The sequence below is a fragment of the Athene noctua genome, chromosome 4 (genome assembly GCF_965140245.1).
Source record: "Athene noctua chromosome 4, bAthNoc1.hap1.1, whole genome shotgun sequence".
Classification (NCBI taxonomy): domain Eukaryota; kingdom Metazoa; phylum Chordata; class Aves; order Strigiformes; family Strigidae; genus Athene; species Athene noctua.
Window position 1 is genome coordinate 8,100,695 of NC_134040.1, and position 25,564 is coordinate 8,126,258.

General features: G+C 40.6%; 2 protein-coding genes across 8 annotated transcripts in view; one reads left to right on the forward strand and one right to left on the reverse strand.

Annotated features, from left to right (window-relative positions):
• The window catches only part of CTBP1 (C-terminal binding protein 1), a 247,211-nt gene extending 242,719 nt beyond the window's left edge, over nucleotides 1-4,492 (reverse strand). For both annotated transcript variants that reach the window (XM_074904351.1, XM_074904348.1), the window contains exon 1: nucleotides 4,423-4,492. The gene's annotated coding sequence lies outside the window, so the exon portion shown is untranslated. The remainder of the gene's footprint in view (nucleotides 1-4,422) is intronic.
• Nucleotides 4,493-5,137: 645 nt separating this feature from the next.
• Nucleotides 5,138-25,564, forward strand: part of MAEA (macrophage erythroblast attacher, E3 ubiquitin ligase) — a 54,393-nt gene continuing 33,966 nt past the window's right edge. For 4 of the 6 annotated variants that reach the window (XM_074904364.1, XM_074904358.1, XM_074904363.1 and 1 more), the window contains exons 1-2: nucleotides 5,273-5,374; nucleotides 22,274-22,456. In XM_074904364.1, the coding sequence (XP_074760465.1) occupies nucleotides 5,306-5,374; nucleotides 22,274-22,456 (252 nt within the window). In that variant the 5' untranslated portion in view covers nucleotides 5,273-5,305. Of the gene's footprint in view, nucleotides 5,232-5,272; nucleotides 5,375-5,726; nucleotides 5,809-22,273; nucleotides 22,457-25,564 lie in introns of those variants that run through there. The other 2 variants (XM_074904360.1, XM_074904362.1) reach the window with 2 other exon arrangements.

Consider the following 25,564-nt stretch of genomic DNA (forward strand, 5'->3'; position numbering starts at 1 on the left):
CCTCAATTGCTGAGTGCATCTACATTTTCCCCTGATAAGGAAAGTGTCCTTACAATCATGCTAAAATAAGGAAACAAAGCGTTCGATCTGCAATTCCTACTTTACAATGAGGCTTGAAACTGTGGCACATCAGGGCAATCTCTCCTGCTGTTGTTAATGGCTGGGTTTTGTTGGTGGGGGCTTTTTTGTTTGTTTGTTTGTTTGTTGAGTTTTAACACTCTTGGGTAATTTCCTCTCAGATACAGAAATAAAGACACCAACTTCTCCAGTCCATTTACATAAACCAGGTACACTAGTACACTTTTCAGTTATAAACTTAAAGTTACGATACATTTAATGTAAAAATTGTGCAACGGCCTAAGTCTGCTGGATAAGAAAACCAAAGCTTAAGTTTTGCCCCTTTTGGCTGATATGGAATAACCAAGACACCAGGCAGATCATTTGATCCTTACAAAACTCAGTATATCAACACTTGTTCATCAAAAGTTGTCCCTCTGCTCTCTAGGAATTTCTGACTCTGCACTACATATTATATAAAATCAAGTAGCATCCACTGAAATGGAGCAATCATTACAAATATTTGACTGTTGTGAATAAATCAGTAAAGCAAAAATTTCCCCAGTAGGAACTGTCTCATCCTCATCTTCTAAAAGTCATAACACTTTGATATTAGCATAGGTCATCTTATATTTCTGTCTTACAAAGATAGCTGCCTGGCATATTTTGAAGACAAGCTGCTTTGATATTAACACCTATTCTGTCAATGCTGTGCACAGTTATTGTTAACAAATACCAAAATTTCTCTGATTATTCAGAAGAAAAAAATTAACATAGATTAAAGGTAAAGTCCTAAGCATTTCACAAACATCTTAACTCACCAGAAGAATATATGGTGAAGGCTTGTACTTCTCCATTATAAGATGGATGGTACAATCATCACCCATCTGCTCAGGGGAAGAGTGTTTTTCTGGCCAGTGGTGCAGCCTGTGCTCCTATCTGATCCAACATAGGACTTTATATCACTGGCTTATGCCAGTCTCATCTGCTACAATGAGGTAACATGACACACATTCACTTTTGACACCCTGGCACTGAGGTTATAATGTCCGTAAAGAGGAAAGAGAAGCAAACATAGTAAAATCTCAATCCACAGCAGTCTTCTTTACCACGTGGAAGCAGAACGCTAAGGTTTCTGCTTTGCTCCACCAAATAATATATAGAGTGTTGTTTTTGAAAGATACACAATTTGCACAAGTGCTTAATGGTAGAGAGATGTTTTCCTCTAATCATTAATCTGGAGCAAAGCAGAAGACTATTTGAAATATTTTTAAGATACAGTCAAATAAGTAAGTCTTGGAGTAAAGGTTTGGAGTATTCCGTACACACTGCTTAATTTTAACTAATTGCTAATTCACATTAATAAGATACTAAAGAAGAGGACAAACATTAATAATGATTCAACTGAACAATGCCAAGAAATACAAAATGGAAGCTGATTTTTATTCTTCCTTTTACACCACTAGGGGACAAGGAAAAATAAACAAGATACAGTACACAAACCTCCTTAGTAGATCCAAATTTCTATCTCCTATTTAAGAATAATGTGATAGGATTTATAAGATCTGTAAAAACAAGTTGCATCGGTAATTAAGCTAAATGTAATTAAATTAAGCCTGAGCTTTAAAACTTTGTATGGTAGGTTAAGCAGAAGACATTTATTAACCTAATATTAAAGAACAAAGTTTAACCTCTGTATATGAATAACCTTACGCAGGAATAACAATAACCATAAATATCTTCTTAAATTGAGCTGGAAACTACAGATTTTAACAAGTTCAAAAGATCATTAGTTTAGTTCTTATCTCCACATTTATCATGCCAACATTTATATTATAAATCAACAGCTGCAACCTAAAGTTGAAAACATGCCAGAAATATGCATAGGTTGTATCAATATTTGCACATGGAGCCTAGAACATAAATTAGTTGACACTCAACACTTTAAGCTTCCTCTCTGAATTTGCAATATTTAAAGGTTAAAGATTAGACATGCTCCCTCTTGTGTTAAACTAAGAATACATGGAATACATGCTGTTTTCTCTGACATGATGGTTGCTTGGCCATCTGTTCCATTAGGCAAACCCTTTAACTTTGGCTACTAATGTCTGACAAACCTTCACCAGCAATTCTCCAGTTTAAAGAGTCACGGCCTGAGCACACCGCCTGTATCCACAGATTATCTGTGTTACATTAGATTAGCTACTGTATTGTCAGAGAGAATCATTAAGAGATTACATATTAAAAAATCTGTTGCAAATAATATTTCAGACAAATACATATATAACTTGGTAAATAACATTAAAGTCACACTTCTTTAGTCCCTGTAAGTATCACAAAGTATGCCAAGTTCAAGCTGTTCAGTAACATTAGTGATAGGGAATATTGAACAGCAAATATCCTTCTAAGTATTAGCCTACAGAATATTTAAAACAGACAAGAACGACATGAAGAATTTACAGAGCCACCTAATTATGTTCGTAAATACAGCAACAATTGAGCTAAATTTTCAGTACTCCCCTTGACAAGCTCAGGTGAACCATTCCCAGCACAGAGCCTTAATGGAGTCAAAATCCTCCTTAGACAAATCCTCTTGCAGAATCCGGCCCCAAGATCATGTCTAGACATGAATGTTAATCCCAGGTGTAACTAACACATATGTTTTTACTAGTACACTTTTTAAACAAAGGCTTTGCACCTGGTGAGTGCTTGGCAAATTATGTTTAGGCATACATTTGCCGATTATGGTCAGTATCAGACAGAACGCCGGGGAAGCAGTAAACACAAGTAAATACTTTGCAGTCCGGAGCTGAAGAGGATCTAACACTCAACTACATGACTTCACACGTTTTCTTTTATTTACCACCAGCCCACTGTGGTGGATAGAAGATGCTCTGTCACTGCAATAGGGCCTACACACGTTGGAAGTAAATAATGTTACCGAATATTTTAAGAAACACACTTGTTAAATACGACTTGCTACTTCAAACCATGGAAGTGAAATGTGTTTTATCTTCCTGGAAATAGTTGTGTTTGTTTTTTCTACAGTCTTCTGAAGACCAGAAAGAATATAACCACAAACTTTAGAAAAGACAGCAAAATCCACCACAATTATCAATGGATACAGGTTTGGGGTCTCTTTAAAGCCTCAAACCACAACAACCTGAAACATATCTGCTGGCAATGGCAAGCACCTGCATCGGGAAACAGAACTTTTGCAACCAACTTCAACAGAAGAACGTTTATATTACTGCAGGTACAAATCCTGATCAGTATGTTTCCACTTTCTTACTGTCATGCTGCAGACCTAATAGCTTCAAGGTCTGACAAAGTACCTTCAAAGGTGGTCAAATCACAGCAAGAAGCTTCATGTAGGGTACATGGTACGGTTGAATCTCAAGACACTGCCTTCTACATATTATGAAAAAAGTATCTTGTATGTCAACAGCCAGAGGATTAATACTTGAAGAATGTTTTTATTCCTTCAGACACACAAATAGAGACAGTCTGAAGATTCAGGCCCCTTGTTCTATATGAAAATTTTCACCTATGGTCGGCAGAGGAGTTTTTGCTCATTTAAACCAGTGCTTTTCACCTTATGGCCCACCAACTCCCGTGGGCCGCTCTCAGGGACTGAAGAGAGGTCAGCAAGACAAGCAAGACTTTTGAGTCCAGCTTTACACCGGCCAGAGAGATCCACAGCTCCCTCCAGATACAGCTGAGAGCCCGCAAACCCCAAAAAAAAAAAAAAAAAAAAAAAAAAAAAAAAAAAAAAAAGGCAAACCCCACAAGTTGAAAACCTCTGCTCTAAACTGGTAGCGCATGCCGGTACTTGGGGCACCGGGCGGTGAGGTGAGGCGAGGCGGGGGCACCGGCAGCAGCTCCGCTCCCCTCCCCAGCGAGGCTGCGAGGGGTCGGCGTCTCCCCCGCCGAGGGAGCTGCAGCCCGACCAGGGGAGGAGGGCGATGGGCCGGCGGGAGAAGCTGCCTGCCGGCCGGGCGCGCTCCCCGACGGCCCAGCGGGAGCCAACCCCCCTTCCCCACCCCCCTCCCCCGCGGGGAAGGCGAGACCGGCCCGGCTGCTGAGGGAGCTGCTCCCGCCCCACGCTTCGTCTCACCGCGGAAATTTAGCGCCGGCCCGCCCGGGAGCGGGGCCCCAGCGCGGCCTCCCCTCCGCGGCGAGAGAGCGGCTCGGGGCCGCCACCCCCCCACTCCCCTGAGCGCTGAGGGCAGGCAGCTCCCCGGCGGGCTGTGGAAGGCAAACCGCGCCGGGCGGCTCCGCCTGCCCCGGCTAAGGGAGAGGGGCGGCGAGTGCGGGAGGGCGGCCCGGCGCCGGAGAGAGGGACCTGAGGGGAAGGGAACTCACGCTGTCTCCGCTATTTAAACCTCTTCCCGCCGCCTCCGCCTCACTGACTCTCACTCACTCTCTCCTCCCCACGGAACTTACTAGGGGCGGCCCCCTCCCCTCCCCGGCCAATATACACACAGCCACACGCCGGGCCGCCGCCGCCGCTGCCCCGCCCGGCCTCCCCAGCGCGCGTCAGCCATTCGCTCAACTCTCTGCCCGTCAGCACGGCGGAGCAACAGCCTTGGCTGGTGACCCTGCCCATCAAAGAGCGCTCCGCACCACCTCCTCCAGGCTCCGCCCCCCGTCCCGCCCCTCCTCTTCCCGGACACCTCAGGGGGGTGTTAAAACGGCCGTTTTAAGTCACTATCAAAATTTACTTTTAGGTCCCGCCTACTGAGCTCTAGCCGAGATTCTGATTGGGCGATAAGAAAGCCTTCTCTATCGCGACTGGGTGGCTGTATGTCCATAAGACCACTAAATCCCGCCTATCTCGCTGCCGTAATTCCGTTTGATTTGTCCGCGCGTCCTGGAGGCCCCGCCCATTTTCACAGCGCTGCCCAATCAGACGCCGCTTCTCAAGCTCTAAGGCGGTGTCAGCGCGCACAAACGGGACGTGCGAAAGGGCGGCCTTCATTGGCTGGCGGCCCTCGCCCCGCTGTTGCTCTTCCGCCACCACCGTCCCGCGGAGCGTACCACGCCGCCGCGGCGGCAGGGGGGGGGGCGGGCCGGGCCGCGCCGCGCTCCGGAGCCGGCGCCGGTGGTTCGTTCCGTCTCCATTAGGGATGGGGCGGAGGAAGGCCTTTATTGCCCGTCATGCCGCGCGCGCTGTAGGTAGCTCCCTCCGGTCGGGGCTGGGGGAGGGCGGGGGAGGCGGAGGGAGGAGGTTGGTGCCCAATCCAAGATGGCGGTGCAGGAATCAGCTGCTCAGCTCTCAATGACTTTGAAGGTGCAGGAGTATCCCACTCTCAAGGTGGGTGCCGAGCCTCCCGCTTCTCCCCCCGGCACGGAGAAGCGGGCTAAAGCCTCTCGCGTTCCGCCGGAGCAGCGCTGAGGTGGGGGACGAGGGCTTGGCGAGCCGGGCGCTCCGGCCCCCCTTCCTTCCTGCTCTTCGCCTCTGGAGCCCCTGAGGCCCCTGGGGCTGCGGGCTGGGGGTGGGGAAGGGCTCCCCCCACGCAGTTGCCCGCCCGTCCCCGTTTTCTTTCCCTTGACGTCTCGGCTTATGCCGCTACGGCTTCTCCTCTTCCCCTCCCCCTCCGCTGAGGGTGAGGGACGTGCCTGGAATATGCTGCTCTCCCCGGGTGTCTCCGTGCCCTGAGGTGAAGGGGGAGGCCCCCGAGCCACGCTGGGGACACAAAAAGGGTCGTTGAGAGCTGGAGGAGCTGGCCGAGGAAAGAGAGGAGTCAGGTCCTTGTGGCAGGGCGAAACTGTGGTCGTAGGGTGATGGGGAGGGAAGGGGTAGAGGGCTCGGACGGAGTCAGGCTGGGGGAGAGGGTTTAGGGGCGTATGAGTGATGGCTCAGGAGCACCGAGGGTTGCTTTGAACGCTCATCCCGGATGATTAGCTGGATCTACGTGGCGTTGTTAGGAGACGTGTGAAAGGGGAGGGAGTGGAGGTGGTAGTAGAATATGGTTCCCTGGCTTTTTGGTCCCCCAAAGATGGAGATGAGCTTAAAATATAAAAAGGGACAAACATACTGGAGAAGGCTGGAGGCCTGTAGAGACGAATAAGCGAAATACTTACGGTTTGGTGAAAGCATGGAGTGTTCGTTAAGGTGCTGGGTCTATCTGAAGGATGGTAGTTTCCCAAGACTGCATAGCTGGTCTTTGGCTTTAACTAGGTATTGTAAAGCAAATGAAGGACTCGGTACTGAGCGTTAAGGTCATCGCCTCTAAGAACTGTTGAACTGGAAGGATGATGCTCTTAGGAATCAATGGAAACCTTTGTTTGAAGTCTTGTGTTGTATATACAGTAGGTCTACCACACTGATAGCAATAAAGGGAAGGCAGCTAGGAGAAGGATCTCTATTGCAAAATGCTTATTTAAACACCTCTTATGTCAATGTATAAACATTTTTTCATCTGAAGAAGATGTTTATGCAAAGTAAACTTGCTTGTGCGAATGTCATGCTGCACTTTCACACACCGAGAACACTGTGTGTTCTTGGCAGTGTTTGTTCTGCAGGTTTTCTAGCCATGTTCTTCTTGTGCATGTTCTCCACTGTCCTAGCTTCTCCTTAGATCCAGCCAGTGGAAGGACAAAGCGTTGGTTCCCATTTTACATACGAAGGCTTCTTTCTATCATCGTGAAGTACTTTAAAGCTGACAGCATCAAGCTTAAAATTTAAAATAGCTGTAAAGAACGCTCTAGCACTTTCCACAGCCAGACAGTGTGAAGGCATTTAAAGTTAAGAAGATCATTTTAAGACTGCATTTTAGATGTATTCCAGTTGTTATCACAGCTTTGCTTGTTATGTTCCTGAAAAATTACTGGCAGTGAGGATCAGTGAGTGTTTTGCTACTAATGACTTAAGATGAATTGTCAAGGTGCCAGCCATTTAAAAGGTACAGAATATTTTGGACTAATTCTTTTATTTCCATAAGCATTCTTTCTCCCTGAAGAATCTTAACAAAAATATACATAAGAGAATGGAATGTTGTTTGTAAAGTTGAGAAACTAAATAGTAAGAGGGTGAGACACCCTTACACTGAAACTCTTAATTTCCTAGCAAAGGTGATGTTTATTGATTCTTCCCAGCACCCATTCAACTTCTGGGTTGTTCCTGTAGTCTTCTTTAATAGCATTTTTCATTGTTTAAAAAACCTGCCAGAATAGTGTCTGCTCAAATCTTTTGAACGTATCCTCTTAAATGTTCTTAGCTGTGACTCATATATCAAAACATTTAGTGGTGGAGGTGAAAAAGCAGCAGGGGGAAATGAACACTAAGGCTGAAGTCTACTGAAGTAAGTAGATATAAAATCTTATTCTGTTCATTAGGAGGCAGGTGCCTACAAACTTCTGTGGGACTGAGACTGTGAATTTTTATTTCCAGATTATTCAAACATTTCCAGATTATTCAAACACTGTGTGAAATGAATATGATTTTTATTTTGTTAATTTTGTCCACCAGTGCAGTAGCTCAGATATTTCTCTTGGAGATTGGTGATTTTCCCTGATGTGAGTGAAGTATAAAAGATTGTAGACTTGTATTTATATCCTTCCTGTTTCCTCGCTCTAGCTTCCTGATGCCAACATCACCAGATAATAGTTGTGTAATAGCTCTACAGTTACAGTATGTTCCACAGAGTGCCTTTCATGTGAAAGAGTGCTTAAAAGTGCAAAGGGAAATCCTTTTCCATAGCTAAATTGTGGTTACTGCAGGAGTGAAAATGCTTCAGCCATTCTTCCAACAGTTTAGCTGAATCCAGGGAAGCTGTTTCAGTGTACAAAATAATACTTGAATATCCCCACACACTCCAGTCCCTTCTCCTTTCTCAAGGACAAGAAGGTTGCCAGCTATTCTTCCTCCAAAGTGCTGTGGAATCTTTTTTTTTTAAAAAAAAAAAAAGCCTACTGATAGAGAATTGTGCTAGTCTCATCTGAGAGCATGTAACATGAAAGCTCGCAATTTAAAAATGAATGAATGTGAACATTGTTATCATAGTTCTCTGCTGAAACGCTAATAAACAAGTGATGACAGGAAGCTAGATAATTCATCCGTATCTTTGGAAGTGTGAATAATTATTAAACTGAACTAACAAACTATATGGAGTAAGACCATAAAACTGGAAGATGGAAGGCCTGAAAGCGGGGATAATCACTTGTGAAAATATTCTTATTTGGGCTGTTTGCTGGCAACAGTTTAGGGTTAACTGGGCTGCTTTAAAAAACAGCTGGTCAAAAGGAGAGCTTCAGAAGCACAGAATACTTGAGCACCTTCTCAGAGCTGCTCTTTGGCTTCTTTTGTTGACAGCTGTGGCAGGGGAGATACTGGCAGCAGATTTAATAAGGCATTAATTTCTTATGGAAATACCGTGTTTACCTGATTGCTAAAGAGGGGAACAGATAGGAGGATAGGATTGTGTGAAGCATATGTTGCTTGTATCCCGAGTCCACGGAATCACAAAATAGCTGAGGTTAGAAAGGACCTCTGTAGACAGTCGAGTCCAATGCCTCCCTTCAAAGCAGGGTCAGCTAGAGCAGGTTGCTCAGGGCCATGTCCAGACTGTTTTTGATTATCTCCAAGATGGAGACCAGCCTCTCTAGGCTGGCGTGTTTGACTGTTATTATGGACTTTAAAAAAAGTCTTTTGTTTACATGGAATTTTCTGTATTTCAATTTGTGCCCATTGCCTATTGTCCTTTTGGCTGGACACTGCTGAGAGTAGTCTGGCTCCTTCTTATTTACTCCCTCCATCAGGCATTTATACACATGGATAAGACTTTCCCCAAGCCTTTTCTTCTCAAGTTAAACCATCCCAGTGCTTTCAGCCTCTCTTCATATGTCAGATGTTCCAGTCTATTAGCCATCTCAGTGTCCTGCTGTGCTCACTCCAGTATGTCCATGTCTCTTGTACTGGAGGCCCAGAACTGGACACAGCACTTTGTATGGGTCTAACTCATGCTGAGTAGAGGGGAAGGATCACCTTCCTTGACCTGCTGGCAATGTTCTTCCTAACACAACCCAGGATGCTGTTGGCCACCTTTGCTGCAAGGGCTCATTACTGTCTCATGGGCAGCTTGTCCACCAGGACTCCCAGGTTCTGTTCTGCAAAGCTCCTTTCCAAGCTGTTGGTCTCCAGAATGTACTGGTGCATGTGATTGTTTCTTCCCAAATGTAGGACTTGGTATTGCCCTTTGTATTTCATGAGGTTATTCTTTGCCCATTTCTCCAGCCTGTTGAGGTTCCTATGAATGGCAACACTACCATCTGGCATATTAACAACTCCTTCCCATTTTGTATCGTTTGCAGGCTTTGGAGGTGCACTCTGACCTATCCTCTAGGTCACTAATGAAGATGTCAAACAGTTCAGGTCAACTTTGTTTGCCGCTGAAGCAGAAAAGATGCAAGATTAAATTTTTGCATGATTGATTGCAGTGCTTTATTTTTACCCTGTTCATAAGCTTCACTAAATTGTTCTTTTTGAACATAGCTTTGTACTTGGTATTATGAGCCACAGGGTACTTTGAAAAATCTTTGAACATGTGAAAGTGGTTCAGGGAGAACTTGAGGATGGAAGTAACAGAACTCGTAACATCTAATGCACTGTCAGTACATCAGCGTACAAAAAAAAAAAATTATATATGGCACTTCTAGATCGTTACCTGATTTGTAAAGTGCTCTATAAGTAGAAGGTTGACACAATAAGCTGAACATGGATATTAGTAAGTCAGCTCTATACTAACTCGGTGTGAACGCTCGTATCTCGCACTAAATCAGTCTTCAGATTGGGTGCTCTGACTCACGGAGTGAGCGTGCACTGGAGGTCCATACCGAGCATTTGTGTGTTGCTGAATAATTCACTTCCTGTTTTGACACACTGTGTCTGCAAACAAGCATGGCATCTTTTGTACTGCTGCTGTTCTTCTGTGCTGGGCTCTGTGTGCTGCTGTGTTTTAAGAAAAATCCGATACTGGGGGACTTGAGAAGAAGTTTGATGTTGGAAAGCAGCCAAAGTAGGAGTTGGCTCCTGTGGGAATTGGTCTCTTCCACCCCTGTCCACTCCCTATAAAACCTATTTGAAAGTGATTAATGAAGGAAGAAGACATGGTAAAAGGCAATAAGTAACAGTGTGGCCATGAGCTAGAGATGTTGCTTATCAGTACCCTATTGTGCCTGTAGAAAAATGCTTCCAAGAAAAATACTCTCAAACATTTTACAGAAGACCTCTTGTTAGTATCTTCAAAGTGAATACTTATCTGATGTTGCAATTCACAGTTGCAGCATACTTGATTTGTGGTGTTTTCACAGGACAGTGCCCTGTGATCTTGTGGGTTTGGTTTGTGTATGTTTTCAGGTATAGAAATAATATGTTTGTATGGTACCTGACACGTTGAGGTCTTTAAATCTTGACATAAAGCAAGAATATCTGTGGAATCTTTGATTCTTTACATGGTGAATGCTTTTCAAGAGCTGAGAAACAGGAGTAAAAATGAGCCTCAAACATTTGCTGGATATTGTAATAGGAAGAAAATGTTTCATAACCGACTGTGATAGGAGTGGAGTTCTTACTGGATGTTAGGCACCACCCACTGTCAATTTTTTTTACCTCTCTAAACCTCTTCCCATGGTCTTTCATTTCAATAGTTCCTCTGTTAATCAGCAAAATCATGTACCTTTTGGGCCCACAGATTTAGAGCAAATACCCATCTGCCAAAACAGTATTTTCCTAAGAGCATGCTGGTGAAATCCATCAGTCCTTGTAAACTTAAACTGCCTTCATTGTTCACTTGGCCTCCCATAGCTTACAGTCTGAAGATACACTATATAGGAAGTATTTGCTGACCCAGAATGTGAAATATGCTATATTACATAATTACATACATTATTGCTTATTTAAGTAAAGCAAGTTCTTGTTAAGATATCTTTATTTTGATAGCCAGTAATTTAACTACTTCACAACCTACTTTTGAGTCACCTCATCTTTTTTTTGAGTGCTCTGTGGATTACCTTGAGTTGTAAACTAGTGAGAACCAAAATAAAATATAATATATTGAGTACAACTCTAGTCATTCATATATTCTGATACAGGTCTGCTGAATCAATAATCCTTAATTATTTGTCTTAGGAGAAATGCTGCCACTTCAGCTGGAATAGGTTATTTTCAGAACAATCTGATTAAAATGAGATCTCTAGCCTAAAGGCTCCAGCCAATATCATGGTGTCTGGACTGTGCAAACACACAGGAGGGCAATGACCTCTTTGATTTAAAGAGGTGATACTGTGATTAAAATGAGCAAATATTTGGAGAAGAAAGAAGGATCAAAACAAATGAAGGGACTTGCTCAGGACACAAACCTGCTGTGTGACCTTGGCTTAGCAACTCAACCACTGTGTTGGACGGGGAGGAATGTTTAGGTTTTTGTTAGTACTCAAGTATTTCTACTAAAAGGAGAAAAATGAAGAGATTTATTTTGAAGCATGAGTCCAAGATGGCAGCTATAAACAAGTGTGTTTAAAATGACTGGTATCTGATGTCCCTAGTGTGGCTCTAGACAGGACTCTAAAATGGCTGTCAATTTGCTTATGTGAAGATGCAAGACAGTTTTATAAAACAAAGATGGTCTTTGTAAAACACTAAATCTTGTTGTTAAAAGCCTTCTTCAAAAGTTCATTGTGTATTCAGTAATAAGTTACTAGCAGTTTGTGTAAAAGGATAATATTTTGAAGGATTATAATTTCTTCTATTGAGTAAGTATGTGTGTAGCAGATGGATAGTCCAAGAATTTTCGCTGCTAATTCTCTCTTGTATTGAAGTAGCATTTTTGAATATTATAATATTTTCTTTCTAGACACAGCTGCTCTAGAATATGACGTGCTGTATTCCTGAGTTGTAAAACTGGCATGTTTTTAACAAAGGGAAACTACTAGGCTTTACACTTGAAAAAACAGTGATACTGTTTTTTAAAAGAATTATTTTTGCAAAAATCCAAACAGTCTGCAACTGCATTTAGACTTAGAAAATTATTTTGGTTTGATTTGTATCTCTTCAAGAATTTATATTAATGCTTATACCTAATTAAACCTAAATCTAGCCATTATTCTAAGCCTCTCATTCCTGAAATATACCACTGCTCCTTTATTTTAACTTTCTTTTCCTTCTCTGATTTTGCCTAGAACAAGGAAAAAATAATACTATTTCAAGGGATTGATAAGAGCTACACATCAGAAGAATTCGTTCTGTGAATAAGTGGTAATATAATTTACATTTTGGATGAGTTCAGTGACAAATAATGATGCTGACTCGGTTCTGAAATAATCCAAGAGTTATGGATTGTATAAAAAAAAAAAATTTCAGTAATTCTGTATGAAAATGCTTAATTGTTATTGGTTTGAGGGGAAATTTGCAATAGTTTATTGTACCCTGCCTCATTTGTCAAATGGCATCATGTATAATACCTGTCCTGTACTTTCCTGGTTTGTTGAAGATGAGTATGGTGATGTAATTTAGTCTCAAGGAAACAGCTTAATGCTCAAAGGTGTATCTTGCAGGGTCTATCTTTTCTCTTGACACTGTGTATTAAAAGTATTTAGAAGATGCTTAATTTTTCTTCCATAGTCCCATACTTCCTCTTCCCTTTTGCATACAGTAGAGCTAAGTTGTGGTTGCTTTTTTTTTTTTGAAAGGCAGTTTCATCACTGCACTTGTTACTTTTTTTCCCTACCTATCTGTAGCTAGGCTTAATTTCATTTAAGAGCACAATATAAGGCACTTGAAAAAGCCTCAAAGTCTTCAACTGGAGACTTTATCTTGGAAACTTGTAGATTCATATGAATATCTGGTACTTTTCATGTGTTATAAGCTAACACAACTGAGGAGAGGAAGCACATTCTTTTTCTGACCCTTGAAAGGAGAGCATAGTTCTGTAATTCTTCCCCCCCACCTAATCTGGTAGGACTTTTTTATCTTTCTTGAAACTTTTTTCTCACTGGTTACATGACTTCATGCACCTGAAAATATTTTTTTAAATCCATTTCAAATCCCTCCTGCCCATGATCCAGTTAATTGGAAAAGATACACAGTGTAGGTATTTGTGTTAAAAAAAAATTTCCACTTTATATGGCAGGGAGTCGCTGGAGACTGTAACATTACTGATGTCACTGAATCATTCTTTAAAGTCAGGATATATAGTTAAAAGCTCCCTGTATATGAGTTGGTACTGATATCAAGCTAGACCTGATGAACTTCTTTCTCTCAAATACAGGAGGAAATTGGATGTTATTTTACAGAATTGCAAAAGATGTTTGTTTCTGTTGTCTATGCTGTTTTCTGTGAAAATCAGTTTTTAGAAAATAAACCTTTGAAAATTCCTGATAACAGGAGGCTGGAAAATGATTAATGGTCTTACTTTCATGACCAAATAATTCTTCCTTCAACTGTGATGACTTTTTTTTGAAGTATAGCTCTTACTCTATAATTTTCAACAACCAAATGATAGCCATACAAACTTTCTGTTTCTTTCTGCTACATCTGAACTAGTTTCCTACATGCAGTCACTGTGGGATAGAAACTATTTTTGACTGATGTGGTGTGAAAGAGATTGGGTTTTAGTTTCCATTTTTACTTGAAATTCTTTAGGCTTGAATCTGTGTGAGTGAAGAAGTAATCTAGCCTATGTTGTAGGATGTGACTAGATCAGTTTGAGAAAGGGTGTGCTAAAAGTCCAGTGTAAGGCTAAAGACTTGTGGGAGGATAAAGGCTTACATTTTTCACTGAACTTTAAGTATGAAAGAAACATGTGCAATTCAGTCTTTCAGTATTGCTGTGTACCAGTTAAGAAAACTTGTGGGCAGCATTGGGCTAGTATTTGAAGTTTTGTGCAGTAGCCAATTACACTTTGGCCCAACGTCCTACACCTCTAAAGGAATAGAAATGCAGAATGTAACACTTCTTATAAGCTTATTGTCATGGGGGAAATTCCCTTTCTTTGGCATTCAGTACTCCCTTTAATTCTTTGGAAATTCTCTGATAAATCCAGAAGTAGTCAGGATTTTTCTGGATAGCTGGTGAAGAAAGACAAAGTGGTTTCTGTATTTAAAAAAAAAAAAGTGGTGGAGTGGTGTTGGATTTGGTTGATAGTTTATTCATGTTACTGAATGCTTTTTTGAAGATATCCCTTACCAGGAACTTCTGAAAGAAAGAAGACAAAAGTCCTTATGTGGATAGGTAACTAGGTGAGATAAGAAAAAAAAAAACAAGATTTAGTAATCAAGCTCTGTAATGGAAGAAGTTACTGTTAGGGTTCTGCTGGCATCTCTGTTGGAACAGCTGGGAAGAGAGTGAGTGCTGAGATGACTTCAGTTTCCTTGATGATACTAAGATAATCAAGGTATTACAGGTTCAACCCAAGTATGAAGCATTAGAGAAGGAGAGACTGATGAATGGGTATTGAAACAGATGCAATTCAATACAGATAAGTGTAGTGTGATATGGCTTTTAGGTATGGTGGAAAGAAAAGCAATCCCAGTCTTACATACACAATAACTGAGTCAGAAATCAATACCATGACTCAGTGGGATCTTGGGGTTATGGTGAATGTTTTCTGGGAATGATTGGGTTAATGTTGACAAACTTAGGACAAAAGTGTTGAAAAAGGAAGAATAGCGAACTTCAATATGTAGCAATGAAAATTCATGGTTTCTTCTCTGAAGTAGTATGAGTTACTCTTACTTTCTCCATTCCCTCATCCTGAAAAAGGATGTAGAACTGTAAAATGTCCACAGAAAGACAAGAATAATCAGAGATATGTAACGGCTGTCTTCAAAGAATGGTTTAGAAAGAGCCTCTTCAATCTCAAGAGACATGAGAGGCCTAGGAGAGTGTGAATGTTCCCTTTATTCCTTCCAAAACAAGAACAAAAAGGGTTTCGAATTAGGCTAGCAGTTGACAAGTCAAAACCAAGGAGTGTTTATTCACAGTGCATGAGGCTGTGAAATGTCTCACCACAGGATGTTGCAGTGCTAAAACTCTACAGGTCAACAGCAACCAGCAGAGTTCATGGATGAGAAACACCCTGTGATATTTCTACTAGAAAACTTCCACCTGTGGCTCAGGAAGCCCAGAGAGACTATTTGGGTTTAGTAACTTTATGTTCTTGCTTTTTTTTAAGTGCCATCAACTTTCTGGATGTTGTCAGAGGAAGGATAGTGACAGAGAGGGACTTGTGGTCTTACCTGGTATGGCCATTCATATCTTCATATGGAGATGAATTTGGTGTCTAAATCAGCAATGGGGATCTATGATCCAGTCTTTCTAGATGAAATCATAAAATTAAGATAGGAAAGGACCTCTGCAGAAAGTGTAGTTAAGGCTTGTGCTTGAATTCAGGATAACTCCAAAGCTACCTTGAGTAACTCAGGGTCCTGCCTACTTCTAAAGGTTTCCAAGGGTGGAGATTCCACCACCTTTCTGGGCTGCTGTTCCAGTGCTTACCAAGTCTCCTGGATAAAATTTTTTTTTTTCTTTGTGTCCAGCTGCAGTTTTCTTTGCTGCCAGTTGTCAACTCTGCCTCCTTCTTTTTGCTCTGTTACTCTGAGAAATGTCTAGCTAGCTCTTATCTATGACCTTCACCTTTAGGTAGTGGAAGACTTCTATCAGATTGTGCCACTTCCAACTCCCTGTAGCCTTCTCTTCTGCAAGTGCAACAAGCCTGCCCCTCTCAGCCTCTCTGTAGGTTTTGGATCCTCCAACCAACTAACTATTGTTGCAGCAGCCTTCTGGACTCTTTCCAGTCTGTCAATGCCTCTTCCTTGGCAGCGGGGGGAAGTGACCTGAAAACGGGTCTTGGTATTCCAGATGAGTCTGCATGAGTGCTGAGCATAAAGAACAATCATTCCTCTCAACCCACTGCCTTTAATCTTGCTAATGCAGCCTGGTATGTGGTTAACTTTAATTGCCACAAGAGTTTGTTGTTGATTCATGTCCAGCCTGCTGTCCATCAGAACCTCTACATCTTTTTCTGCACAAGAGGTCCTAGGCAGTTATTCCACGGCCTGTGCTAATGGATGGGGTGGTTTTGTGCCAGGTGTAGGGCTCTGTTTTTTGTTTTGATTGCATTTGACAGAGTTCTTCATGTATTTCTCCAGCTTGTCATTTCTTCTGAATAGCAGCTCTGCACCCAGCATTATCAAGGACAATTTTTTGCCTCCTGTGAGCTTTCTACTGCTGTATATTCTGTTCCATAGTGCAGATGGTTGAAGACAACATGCATGTTGGAGCTGAAAACATTCCTTGGGAGTCAGGCAGTATTTGTAATTGGCCACCAGGTACCTTCCGAACCACTGACCATTATTCTTTGAGCCTGGCTGTTCAGTCAGTCCCTAACTCATGTTGTATTCCAGACATTCAGTCCACGTGTCCCCAGTTTAGCTACAAAGGTGCTGTGGGACAGTGTCAAAAACTTTGCTAAACTTAGCATGAAAGACAGTCAACGCACTCCCGTCATTCAGAGGTGGTCACTTCAGCACTGAAGGTTAACAGTGTTGTCAAGTTTGATTTGCTTATGGCAAATCTAGGCTGACTATTCCCAGTTACCCTTATGATCTTGGAAATGGCTTCCAGCTGATATTCCCCCCCCCCCCCCAACTTTACCAAGAACTGAGATGAGGCAGATCAGCCTTCAGTTTCCATGATCTTCCATGTTCCGTTTTTGGAAGAGAGGCAAGAAACTTGCCCTTCTCAGTCATTGAGGACTTCCCTTGTTCACCATGACATTTCAGACATGATAGCAGCTTTACAGTGTCATCAGTGAGCTCCCTTCCTTCTGGCCCTGTGTATCTGTAGCTTGCTTTAGACTTCTTGTGAAAATAGTACTTCTCTCCCCAGACACAGTTGCTCATACACAATCAGGAAGGCTTAGGAGAAGACCTAACAGTAAAGACAAAGAAGGCATTTAGAACTGAGACTTTGCCTTGTCCTTTCTTGCTAGTTCACAAACTCAATTCTGTAGATGCTTTTCTTCATTTTCTTATGCTGCTCGTCTGTCTATAAAGCCACTGTAATTAAATTTCTTATTAGTTTGAACTCTGGTTTAATAAAGTGGATGTGTATGTTGGTCATGATGGTAATGAGTGCTGGATTTCTAGCTGTGACTCACAGTGCTTTTCCTCCATGGTGACTGGAGGACTCTTAACACCTCTGCAAAGAAGTTCTAACAAAAGAATTCATGGTAGCTTGTACTTTCTCCCAAGCAGAGTGCCCTTCCACAGTGTATGTCTTCACTTTGTTTGGAAACCCCAGGTGCTTAGTGAGTGACTGTGTCATGGAAGGTGCGAGTGTGAAATGAGGCTAAAACTTTGCTACTTTCTCGAGATGCTATTAAGCTGCTTAGTGGAATTCAAGGTGCTAAAACTAGCATAAGAAGTCCAGTCTGGTTATCACTGAGGTAGTGAAGCTTTTAAAGCTTTGATCACTATAGTGAACTTCTGAGGGGAAAATAATTTGTGTTCTGCTTTCCCATCTTTTAAAGGCAGTTTGCTCTGAGCCTGTAGAGAGAAGCATGGGCTGAGAGTACTTATTGTCAGTCTGTTTCTATATATTTGATTTATGGATGGATTACGAAGTGTATGTGTGCATAGATATATTTAGAAAGCCTTAAGAAGGGAAGAGTTAATCTCATTAAAATGTTGATAATTAATGTAAAACCGAACATAGATATGCACTGTAGGATGCTGTGTAGAGGACTGACTGGTTTAACTTGATATTATTTATGCTTTTTTAGACTGATAACAAACACTTGAAGTGTATATAGTTTGCTAACCAGCAGGGTAAAATACATGCAAGCTTTTAATACTTGCTGTCTTTTTCTAGTTTTACTATGTATTCATAACAATCAAGAAAATGGTATCACCTAGTAAATGAATGGCTTATTGAAAAATTTATGTTGATGGGAATATATTTAGTATTAAAATTCACTATTTTTAACAGTATTTCAAGTTATATTTGATGTTTATTAAAATTAATGTTACCTACAGTTGCACAGTCTAAACAGTTTCACTTCATGATTTTAGAACTAGTTGGTCTTCCCTTGGTACCTTATTTTCATTTATGGGCTGGAGGAAGACTGTGAGCTGAACGCCACATAGGAACTTAACTGTGATGTGAACTAAGTGTAAGCTTAAAACCTGCCTCTGATGTCCTTAGCTCTGCTGTTCTCTACTACCTTCACTCAAGTGAACAACCAAGGTATAGCTCTCCTGGCAGTCCTTCTCCCTCTTCCACTAGTTCAAGCTTTAAGACCCAGAAGGTTCCTCTCCTAAGTTTTGTCTCTGCAGCTAGAGGTTTTTGGCACATATTCTAGGAGAGCACACCAGACTTTTCTGGCTTTCTAAAACCAGAGCAAAGTAACTCCTGAAATGAAGAAAATACTTGGATCAGGTTATTCAGTTGTCTGCCTCTCTGTTGGCACTTAGCACCTGGAAACAGTCGTGCCACACTTGCAGAAGCCTCCAACCAAGCAGACTTTCCTTCACATCACAGTAGCAAAACTTTGATTTTGGAAAAACTTGTGTTATTGTAATTTTATCCCTTGTGCAGGCCATTCTAACAAGTCAAATTACTTTTCATTAGGTTTAAGTTTGACCTGGTTTAGTACATGACTAAGTTGAATAATGTGTTTGCAGCTGTGGAAGCAGATGAACAAAAGAAACAGGATCTATTTAGTACTGCCCACTAATATTTTACATTTCCTTTGTATCCTCTTGTATGCTCATGGTATGAGCCATCTGAGGTGTGGTTTTTCAAGCTCTAATGAGTAGGACAAGTTAGTATTGTGCTTTTACAGAATACATTCTGGTCAGTTCTTGCAGCTTTATTTCAAATTTTTTCAGTGTTTGGTAGCTGATTATCCTTTTATTCCTTAAGGCCACTCTTCTGGAAGAATACCTGTGTAATCCAGGTTTGGTCACAGAATGGTACTAGCAGTAAAAATTGAAAGTCTCCAATAGGCTTGTGTCAGCTAATGATACGTAAATTTTGCAGCTACCTCTTGGTCCAAAAAGTTTAATGTTCACTGTTTTATAGCTATGGTACCTGAAAATTTAAGTGAATCATAGTTAAGAATTTTTAGAATTGCATTTTCCAGAGCATTGTTTTATGTTCTCCTTCCATTTACTTTCAGTATTGGAGGAAAAAAAAAAACTTACTGGTACACTGCCTGTAACTTTTGGAGAGTTGTGGTAAAGCAAACCTGTGCTGGGAAATGGAGTCTTTTGGAATATAGGAGTTATAAGAGTAACAAAAGAACCAGTGGATCAAGATGCAGAGTCTGGATAAGATGCTTTTTCAGTAAGGAATTGTAGGGGTTGCAACTTCTAAATTTTGGCATTCATAGAATCTAGTCCTGTAAAATAAGTCTAAGAGCTGTGCCTAGGTACTATTTGCAGATATTCTCTAAAAGCTGCTGGTTCTATAGTAAGAAACAAGTGCCCATGCAAATTATGAAAAACTCTGGTAAGGAGTACTGTCAGTTCAGTTGTGCAAATAATTTAATTATCCCTTTAAAGTCACTTCCCTTGTTATGGTACGTTAATGTATTTATTTTTATTTACTGTCAGAGTATATAGTAAAACAGTTCAACTCCTAGCCTCTTCCATGCAGGGAAAAAAAACTAAACATAAAAAAAATTTCAAAAACCTATTGCACCTAGACACATTATAAATTATATATAATGATGCCAGCTGAAATTGAAAGTCCAATTGTTCTAAATGTCATATGAACACAGACTGTGCCAGAAATTTGCACGCTAAAGAGGCAGAGCATGGGAAACAGGAACTTTTATTGCTCTTGTGTGCAGATAAGAAACTAGGGAAAAGGGAGATTAAGGCTAGATTTTTATTTTTTTTTTCTACACTGACTAGATCTCTGTGCCCAGTTCAACTCTCTGCTCAAAATTTAACCACTTTTTTTAGCCAGATACCTTAAATCTGACAAATTTTAGACTAGATATTAGGAAGCATTTCTTTACAGAACAGGTTGTTAGGTGTTGGAATGGGCTGCCCGGAGCAGCGGTGGTGTCCCCATCCCTGGAGGGGTTTAAGACTAGGGTTGATTTAGCGCTGAGGGATATGCTGTAGTTGGGAATTGTCAGTAGTTGGACTGGATGATCTTCAAGGTCTTTTCCAAGCTAGACAATTCTATGAAATCAGTAGTGGACTGTAAAAGTCTTGATTGATGTATCTTTTCAGTGTGGTGTAGAAAGCTGATTAGCAGAGTACTTGCAGAAATTAAATTCAGTAAAGGCAAGTAGCTGAAAGAAGCATGTTTTTCAATGAATAGTAAGAAAAATGCGGGGGGGGGGGGAGAAAAGGGACGAAGTTCTTAATCAAGTCTTGGAGTTGGAAACAAGCTTCCATGAGATGCCAAAATAATGGCCCTCGAAAACACCCATTCTGTCTGTGGGGCTTTAAAACCTTTTATTTGTGGACATGGAGAAGAGAAATAAACACTAAAGATGAAATAGAAGATGGTTATATAGACAATTAAGTAGGTGTTGAGGTATGTTAATTATGTTTTATGCGGTTTGAGTTTTGGGGAGGTGTGGTGCTGGGATTTTAGGGGAGGATGCATAAGGAAAAATCATTTTTTAGCTTGATACTTCCTGTGGTAAAGGCCTGTTCTGTCATTTGTTTCTGTCTTAGTTTGAGATGCCAAAAACCATTAAACAGATCATTCAGCCTTTCTGAGAGGAAGAGGAGCCCTTTCATATATCTGATCAGGAATATCCTTGTGTTATACTACTTCTACAAATAACAACGTATTGTAGGTCATATGAAGTCTTGGAAAGCAAGTACTTCGGCTCATCTTCCTTACTCTGAACCTAAACTGTTTCTCAGTGCATCTCAAATTGTGAATTGCAATGGTTATGTAGGAACCTCTCTCAAAAGGAGAGTGGACCCTAGGGATACTTTCTTGCATGCAAATGATTAGAAGGAAGAAGATGGAGGCAATCTTGATATAATTGATTAGAAGTGATATACTTGAAAGATTTGTAATCAAACATATATGTGGTATGTACCAAACAGAACACTGATTTGCATTTCCTGTTTTACCTTTAATATGTGTAATCTGATTGCTAGCTAAATTATGCCTTTGATTAATGGAAAAGCAATCAAGATTATTGTAACTCCCTGAAAGAATTTCTCATGGACTTTTTCGAGATAAAAGACATGGATTAATTAAATGTATAACACTGGAATGATATTAGTTCTAAAATTCTTGTTTCTGTGAAGTGATAGAACTTCCTGGCTAAATTGCTTATGCTGTCACAGTAGTGGAAGCAACATGATGGGAACAACATTTACTGTAAGCTTTCCCCAAATAATTCAGTACCCTAAAACTTGACCATGTGTAGGTTTCTCCCATACATGTGTCCTTAATGGCTATCAGGAGCAGTTTTGATATGGCTGTCCTATAAAGGCTTGGGATAAGTAGGATGGGAGACCTCCAAGACTCGTTAGTCTCTAAGCCAAGGAGTGGAGCTTTAAAGGAATTTAACAAACTTAATCATACAGTGTAGGCTTTTTTCACTAAAAGAAAACCTACATGATGTTTCTCTTAGCATTCATTATAGCCCTACTGGAATCAATATGAAAAAGTAGTCCTTCATGGGCAGAAGTAGGTAGGAGAGCTATTAGGTACCCTGAATAACCATTGGTTTACTGTGTATAAGTCTTTCAGTAGTCAATATGCATTATACATGCTTTCTCAGAGGTAACTTTCTCTTTTATGAACTCCTGAAGGAAAGAAATGCAAACTTAAAAGGCCATGTTCTGAAGGGTGATCTCTTACTTGTAGTTCACTTGTAGCTTTCCTTTTTTTAGATACACATTTGTCTTTGCTTTCTGTTCTCCTGAACTGTTTCTATCAGTGCTTGCTACAGTCAAAGCAGGATAAGTGAAATTGGTATCGGAAAAAAATCTGTCAGCTTTATTTCCTGTCACTGTTTTTTCATAATCTTTGAAGCGTTGACTCCTTGCTGAGAGCGCTTTAAATAAGGGCTTTGATATGATAACTCAAGTTCAATTAATAAACTCTAGTGTCCTGCAACTTGGGTGGTGTTCTGACTGCATCAGATAAAAATCATCAGTCTCTACACTCTAGAAGACCTGACTTTTTTAATATAGAAATTCTAATGACTTGGTATTTCTCATTTAGGTGCCATATGAAACACTGAACAAACGGTTTCGAGCTGCACAGAAGAACATTGATCGAGAGACTAGCCACGTTACAATGGTTGTGGCAGAGCTGGAGAAGACTCTGAGCAGTTGTCCTGCTGTGGATTCAGTTGTTAGTCTCCTGGATGGAGTAGTTGAAAAACTCAGTGTTTTGAAACGAAAGGTAAGTGCTGTTCTACTTTGTGATTGCCTTGTCTTTACAAAGTTAACAGAAGTAGTTTTCTCCAATGTTGTTTGCTTGGATTTTCTTTTCAAAATATAGGTAATGCTGGCACTGTAAACAGAGGCCTTAGATGTGCAACAAAACACCAAACTTAATGTATCTTGTGTCACTGGGCTTATGAAACATGATTTGGTGTTCCGTGACTAAATATAACAAACCTCTGTTGAGAGGTAAAATTAATATGTATTTATAGTCCTGAAAGGGAATTGCTCTACCGACAGAAAAGAAACAGTAGCAAAATTACTTGATTTGTATCAATTCCTGCTTGTCTAGTGGAAATGTTTGTGCAATTGCATTAATTGATCACTTCAGTAAAAACAGGGAGAAGATGAGTCTGAAAGCTGTTTAAAACCTGGGGTGGGGGCAGTTCTATGCAGCGTTGAGGCTTCTTTGCAGAAGAAAGGGCGAGTTGTCCTCAATTTTTACTTGAATGTTGTTTATAAACACTAAACTTGAATTTTGGAAGGTTCCTAGGGCATATTAGATTACTAAAATAATTTCTAAATAAGTTTAGCCAGATAACCTGCTTCTAGCTGTTAAGTTTGAACGCTTGCACGAAATACAGCTGAACTTTCATGCCTTTACCACATCTTTCTAAAAAGAATGAGGTAAAAACAAAGTATATAGTATAAGCCATCCTTATTTTGGATGGGAATATTACTCATCCTGAGACTCATCAGAACACTTACTTGAAACAAATCTTGCAGAAAAATGAAGGTAGCTTTGTTGCCTGGCTTTAGAACAGTACTTCTCCAAAAATAAATAGGTGAAACAAATGGTAGCAGAATCATTTCATTAAAACTTAAATGAAATAACCAACAGATATAAATCTTGAGACTATATTAAGTGAAGCATCAAAATACCTTGGAGGTTCATAACACGAAAATAACGCTGTCATGTATGTTGATTTGGGGTTTTCTGCTTGAACAGGTTAGCTAGGTGTTGAAAAGCTGTTCTGCAAAAGACTTCATAAATCTAATTGCTGTTTTCATCTTCGGTTTGTGAGATTTAGAGGTCTTGAAGGATATGTTTTCTTCACTTCTCTGTTACTTACAGAATGAAATTACTGCTATTTCTGAAAGAGGTGTTAGATTTTACTTGTAGGTGTGTAGTAATGATGTGGAGGAGTAAGTTATTTACTTGTTAAATCTTTGCTGACTGCGGGGGTGTGTCTGAAGGCATTGCTGAATGTTTTGGGTGCAAGGCTCCATTTTAGTGTAATTGCTCATTTGTTTTTGGCTGCCTGAAAGACTGTGGGGAATCTTACAGTCACTCAGAAAGAACAAAAGGCAAAAAATCTGTTTAACAGTGAAAGTTCTGAAATACAGAGGTCTTGTTTCTGCTCCAAACCCTCAACTCCAACTGTCTTCTCCATAATCTCTGCCCCGAGCAAAATGATTGTTTTCTTTAGGGCCTTTGGACCCATGTGGGATCTCTGTTTCCTCCTGTGTTTAGACAAGGATCTGATGAACTGCTGAGATGGCCTTAATAGAATTAGATGGTTCCTTTATTTAACACCTTACTCGATCTTTTAAAAAAGAGCTTTTCAACACAGCAGGTTTCTTGGGTTCTGAAAATGATCCTGGGGAAACCTAGGCCTTTGTGTTTTCCCTTTTGTATCCTGTTTAATATGCTTGTTCCCTCAAGTTCTATTGATGTCCAGCAGGGCAAGTCCAGATACACTTGCTTCAGAGTGTTTTGAAAGGATCTGTAGCTTTTCTGAATGCACTAGAAGGATCAAAAAAACAGCAAGAGCTGTATTAGTGCAGATACAAAACCGTGTAAGGACAGCCCTTTGGAATGAGAAGGGGCTCAACCTTTGTGCCTGGCTTCCTTAAATTCTCCTAGTTATGTTCAGAATAATTCTCAAGGTTGCCTTCATGTCTGATAATACTGCAGACATCTAACAAGTGAAAGGGAGGTTTGGCTTGAGTTAGTGTTTGCTTGCAGAATAAGAGACTCAGTTTGTAACTTAAAGTACTGATATCCAAACCATATGTTACACAATAAAGCTAAGTTCAGTAATTAAGTAACTCAGACTTCAGTGAATTTTAGTAAAAGACAATCTTTTATAGTGGCTAGGGTTTTAAATACTTGAATTTGGTATCAAGGGCCAGAGTCAGCCTTAATTGGGACAAATGCTTGGTAGGCATTTCTTGCACAAGTTTGCATTTATTTCATTGCTTTTCAAATATTGATCTTTCCAGAAGTCCTCTGTAAATGAGTATGCGTGATTAAAAGCAATTAGAACTAACCTGTGTTTCCAGAGCTGGAAATTATCCAGAGTATTATCCAAGGATGATACTGTAGCCTGAACAGGTTGAGTACTGGAAAGGTAGCTGTGCCAGCATGGAATGCAAAGGGGGCTGCCAAAAGCCAGCCAGGTTATTTGGTCTGTGTGTAGTTGGCAAACCTGCATGGACTTCCCTGTTGCCGTAGCTGTGCTGTTATTCAGACACATACCAGCAAGTTTAAAGTCACCACAAATAAGGCAACCCAACCCGAAATTGCATCATTAGTGATATATCACCGATGGGAAAGGTGCTAGGCCTCCATGGTCTTCTAGTTTGCTTTTACCTTAGCAAGCACATAAAAGTACTGCAAGTTTTCTTGTGTTCTGTAGCCTGTCATGAGCCACAGTTGTCATGTGCTGTATGCTGAGTCTGCTAGCTTTGAATTATGGTGTGTCTGTAATAAAGCTGCCTGGTAAAACTTGCAGCCCAATTATCAGCCATATAACTTTAAGGTTGAAGGAGAGTACGACCTGAGTGTTTGGTTTTTGACTTTAAAAAAAATGTTCTGGAGATATTTTGGGGTGTGTGTTTTGCACTGGGCTTGCCAGTATGTTGGTTTAAAAAAGTCATTCTGCTTCTGGTCAAATTTATTTTCCTAAGTAAGGCTCCTAATGGTAGAACTATGTTTCCAGAGTAGCAGAGGTAAGTAAAACAATACTGGTTTAACAAAACTGATAGTTTTTGGAAAAATAATCTTTAAGATCCTTGAATTAAAGGTGCCAAGAGGCCAAACATTTATATAATTTTCATTGTT